This window comes from Vitis vinifera, chromosome 17, assembly GCF_030704535.1.
Source record: "Vitis vinifera cultivar Pinot Noir 40024 chromosome 17, ASM3070453v1".
Taxonomy (NCBI): domain Eukaryota; kingdom Viridiplantae; phylum Streptophyta; class Magnoliopsida; order Vitales; family Vitaceae; genus Vitis; species Vitis vinifera.
Window position 1 is genome coordinate 10,015,339 of NC_081821.1, and position 4,878 is coordinate 10,020,216.

General features: G+C 32.3%; 1 protein-coding gene across 1 annotated transcript; it reads right to left on the minus strand.

Moving 5' to 3' along the window:
• Positions 1-655: 655 nt before the first annotated feature.
• On the minus strand, positions 656-4,208 carry LOC100260446 (uncharacterized). The gene is made up of 5 exons (XM_019226333.2): positions 2,811-4,208; positions 2,646-2,698; positions 2,322-2,536; positions 1,232-1,278; positions 656-933 (listed from the first exon to the last, which is right to left on the minus strand). The coding sequence occupies exons 1-4, from the start codon at positions 2,833-2,835 to the stop codon at positions 1,248-1,250; spliced, it is 324 nt and encodes a 107-aa protein (XP_019081878.1). The 5' UTR covers positions 2,836-4,208; the 3' UTR covers positions 656-933; positions 1,232-1,247.
• Positions 4,209-4,878: the final 670 nt, after the last annotated feature.

A 4,878-nucleotide genomic window follows, 5' to 3' on the forward strand; every position in this document is an offset into this window, starting at 1 on the left:
TTCTGCCTAGGGTCAAGCCACGCACAAAACTTGATCAATCGACCTACGGGCGCCAAACGGTGAAACTGAAACGACGCGTTTCAAAGAGGCTCCCAACGACGTCGTTTGTAGAAATCCCATGAGGTTGAGACTTTCTCCGTTTATCCTTCACCAAAACCATAGGCACGTCTCATGGCAGGCACAGATGAATCATAGAAGAGGAAGCCTTTTGGGAATAACAAGATCCCTCCCATTTGATTGATGCTAAAGAAGATGAAAGCTGTGTCCATTTTGATCTCAATCACTCCAATGCTATACTTTTCCCAACATTTTTAGTAAACGTTTTTAGCAACGTCAAAAAAATATTCGAATCTTAAATTCCTAATCATTACTAGTAACTGACCATTCATTTATTATTATTATTATTATTTTTAATTAAATTATGATTTTTCTAAGGAGAAATATTATTTGAATCAGAGTTTTTAGGTTGTTTGATATGTTTGCAGTTTTAGAAAGGCAAAAAAAAAAAAAAACACATCATCTATTTTTTTCATCCAAAAATTTCATTAATAATATAAAAACTTTTATGTTAAAGTTATTTTAAATAAATTATGATAATTTAAAAAAAAAACATTATTTAAATAATGTGTTTCTTAAAAATAAAAAAATAAAAAAATAATCCAAATTATTTCAATAAAATAATAATAGGATGTATGCGTACATAAGAGTGATGAACAGGATATTTCAGGAAAAAAAAATAGTTTTCAACACTTTGCTCATATATGATATAGATACAGATAAATTATAGGATTACCCAATTTTTAGCCTATTGTGGTCTGCAGAATCTTTGATGGATTCATTGGAGTAGCACTTCTCTCCTTTTTGCCATATAAGCAGGTTCATGAAAGGCCAACGTGCATTTCCTCCCCAATTACAGCAAATATTTCATCAACCCTATAAATGAAAACAAGGAAAACAAGGAAAACAGGGATCAGAACCTGAGTAACCATTCATGCTCAACCAATCAAAATGCTCAACATTAAGGATACATGAGCATTAAAAAGTTCCAGCTTTTTCACAATTTTTGAAAACAGATATTGGTATCTAACTTCAAGTCTGTCACTTATGTTTTCATACTTCAGGAATTGAATTTTTATTATTATTATTATTATTATTATTTATTTTTTGTGGGGAAGGGTAGTTTGGGTTTGAAAGTATCTAATGAGCTCCAAATCTTGTAATTCATTTTTACCTATGTGTATCAGTGTTCACCTCTGCAAGCCAAGTTGTAAGGTAAACCTGCAAAACTCCAATAATTCAACAGTCAGCAACAGAGATAGAAACCACTTCTTTTATCTTTGGTTATGGTGACAATACTAGAAAAGCATTTGAATACAAAGGAGTATCCAAATCCAGTTATCAACAAAACCATATCATTTCACTTGCGCAGATTTATTTCATCTCTAATTCTTTTGGGTGCTTTCTGTACTAAAGTTTCCATCAAGAAAGCTAGTCATTTATTCCTAGGTACTGTGTATGTGGAGTTCTTGAGATCCATAACGGTGGATCCTTCCTTCTGAATGTACCCATGAGTATGTGGACAATTTGATTGCTCACCACTGCCAATTGTAAGTAGGAAATGGCTTCTTTATGACGACAAATAGAATTACTATCTCAAAGAAACTAAATGCTATGCAAGGCATCATCCATGGTAGTATTAGGTGATGTAATTTAGTACAGGATTATGAAAAGTAGTCTTCTTTTTATAAGCACAAAAACCTAGTTAGAACACAGTAGAATGTTTAATAAAATTGGAACGTGGAAATCAATAAGGAACGATATTTTAAACTTCACTAAATTTTTTAGACTTCTTTTTACATTAAATTTAATTTGTCATTGCTTAATCAAATCCAAAACCATATTCTTACCTTAGCTTCAAATTTTGTGTCTTCAACTCAAACATGTTAGTATAGTGGTAGTAAAGTAGTCTTGGACAAGTAATCTTTGGAGCAAAATTATCAGAGAACAAGATTATCAGGACATGTATCAATTCTCATAGGGCTAATCTAAATGGCATAATTGAAACACATTAATCAATTTGAGATAGACCTAAAAGTTATTGATTTAAGATATTTCGGCTGGGCATAAAATTTTGAAGACTGCCTATTCATCCCACTCTAGGTAGTTCCTTGTTCAAGAATACAAGCTTACAAATGTAATAAATATGCATGTATAAAGTCTATGTATATACACATCTAACTCAAAAGCAAATGCATACTAAAGTCAATCATACTTTCAAACAATTAATTATATGCATTATACAATGGTGGAATGTTTTATACCTGTAAGATCTCATCATCTGGCTGCTGATTAGAACGTATAACAGGTCAAAACCTATTATTTTTGGGGGAATAAGCTCGCCAATTTCTTTTGAATGCAAGCTGCATATACCCAAATCATCAAATTCCCCAGGATACAACTCATCTGACCAACAATATCGATCGTCTTGTGAGGCTTCTTCACAACTGATGGAGAGTAACTCCACTACAAGCAACCGCTGCTTAGAGCAAACAATACCAATAAGAATAGAGTTACAAGCAAAGGTGATCTATTACATGTCCAAATAAAATAGAAATCTGGAGTAGCAAAACAAAACCAAAATTCACCTTCAAATTTAGTTCAAGTATGAACATCTGAACAAGTTCCTCCGCTAATTTCTCTGAGAGATTGTTCAAAGATCACAAATGTCATGATTAAATGTGTTGGAGAATTGAAAAAAAGACAGCCAAATAAAAACTCAAGAGGATAATAGGCATGGTTAAGTATCATACTACATGAGTTTGGGAAGATTGACATGCCAACACATCATGGTTTGAAGTTCCAACCTGTTTTCATAGAAAAAACACAATTTTCCATTCTCGAGGCAATAGAAATGAAGTCTAAATGTAACTTCTAATTTTTTACACCCTCCCTCCCTCCATGTAGTTTTAAATTATAACTCCCGGAACCTACTCCCTCCCTCTCGCTAATTTAATTTTAAAGATACTCAAAAGCTCATTTAAACTCTCCCAAACTTCTCAAAGTTCACTGTAACTATTCAAAACTGCTTGGAACTCAATACAATCACCACTTTATTTGACATGGAATATTAGCTTAACAATGTTTTTTTATTTTTATTTTTTGATAGGCAAATAAGAGTATGCATATTAATGACATATTAGCTTAACAATGAGGTGTATGCTTTTTCAAAGTACAATAACATTTGGGTAATTCACTTACACTTCTTAATAAAAGAATACTTGCTAAGATATAATGTTAAGAGACATGTGCTAAAAATACAAATGATCAACCTACTTTTGATTAAATATATAACTTAAAATTTTTGAATGTGAACATACATTTATTTTCTGATATTACGTGAAGTTAATAGACCTAGTAAATTACATGGCACCTCATATGAGCTTTCACTAGTAATTAACCTCATATGGCATAAGTTCCCATATTGGTATATTGTACAATTTCCCTGTTAAGTGAGAGTTGTATGAATTTTCAAGAGCACATCTCCATTTTAGCTGTTGAGCTTAAAGGGTGAGCAAAATCATCCTAAACATCTTGTAATCTTCACATCTATTTTTCCCATAAATAAAACAGTTTCAAATGCAGTGAAGCCAAATTCCATTTGGGGGAGTTAAAGAAAAAGCAGTGGATGAAGAATGAGTAAGCATAAACAGGGTACTAGAATACATACTCTGTGTATATTGGAGTTTGTTCCTTTATTTTATTCCTTTTTTTTTTTCCATTTTCATTCGGGTTTCTTTTTTTGAATATTGAAAGTATAGAAATTTAAGCATTTAAAGTTAGCAGTTTCGTATTTATTTTCTAATTTCATTGAGTAATTCTGGAAGGAGACCTTTGTTGTCCAATGACTCAATCCATGCAGGAGGGTTTAGCTCCTGGTGGTCCCAGTATAGCTGATATCCCTAAATGCATTTTCCTTTGGGTGCTTGTTTTCCTTCTTGTCTTTGAATAATGGAAGTTCTATTACCCATGAATTGGCAAGATATCCTAAAAATTTGAGAGAAATTTAAGCTTGGAAGGAAGCAGTTCCAGATTTCTTGTTGCTTCTTTGTCCTTAAAGAGTTTATTTTCAGTTAGGTCTAATCTAATTTACTATTTATCCACATAAATACTGCTCTAATTCTGCAAGGTAACATCTTTCACACCTATAACGGACCTAATAACACATGTTCAGTATGCATACCATATCCTTGTATGCTGACAAAAGTTTGCTCCCATGAAGACCCTGAAACAATGAAATACTTTATAAGATGCAGATCCATCAAAATAAAAGTAGATAGTAAGCAAAACTTGTTTGCATGACAGACTCGGGATCCTAAAATAATCTATTCTTATTCATTTCTCATTGAAAAGACAAAACAGGAAATCATTTAGCCAAGCAGTGAACCACAGCAACAATGTGAGAAGTTCAGAGCTTATCTCATCAACCTTTAAAATGGAATGCATTTATGGAAATGCATATTTCCTGCAGAATATTAAAAAAAATGACAATATACAAAAAACTAAATCCAAGACCCATTAACGCAAAAAAAATCCACAGCTGCAGACAATGGTTCCAAGTATATTGACTGGATGTTGAGTCAAATTAATGATAATACCTATCAACAGGCCAAAATTTCAGAAAAAAAATTCCCATTTCCATGTTTTGGCAAAAGTTATAAATAGAGGCAAAACTTTCTGCATCCAAATTTATCCTAAGTTCAATTTGGCACCTAGTTAGAATCCAAAGACTGCTAACAAGACAAGACTTTAAGATGAATCTTAAAAATGCTTGATTATCATTAGCGTATAATCTACGCAAACAAAAAGAAATGGTAGTAG

Excerpts from the sequence above, each read along its gene's own strand:
- LOC100260446 (XM_019226333.2), bottom strand. The coding sequence starts at position 2,835 with ATGTCAATCTTCCCAAACTCATGTA. Across the intron at positions 2,699-2,810 it reads AATCTTCCCAAACTCATGTA|AGAAATTAGCGGAGGAACTT; the intron begins GTATGATACTTA and ends ACAATCTCTCAG. Across the intron at positions 1,279-2,321 it reads CAGATGATGAGATCTTACAG|GTTTACCTTACAACTTGGCT; the intron begins GTATAAAACATT and ends GGAGTTTTGCAG.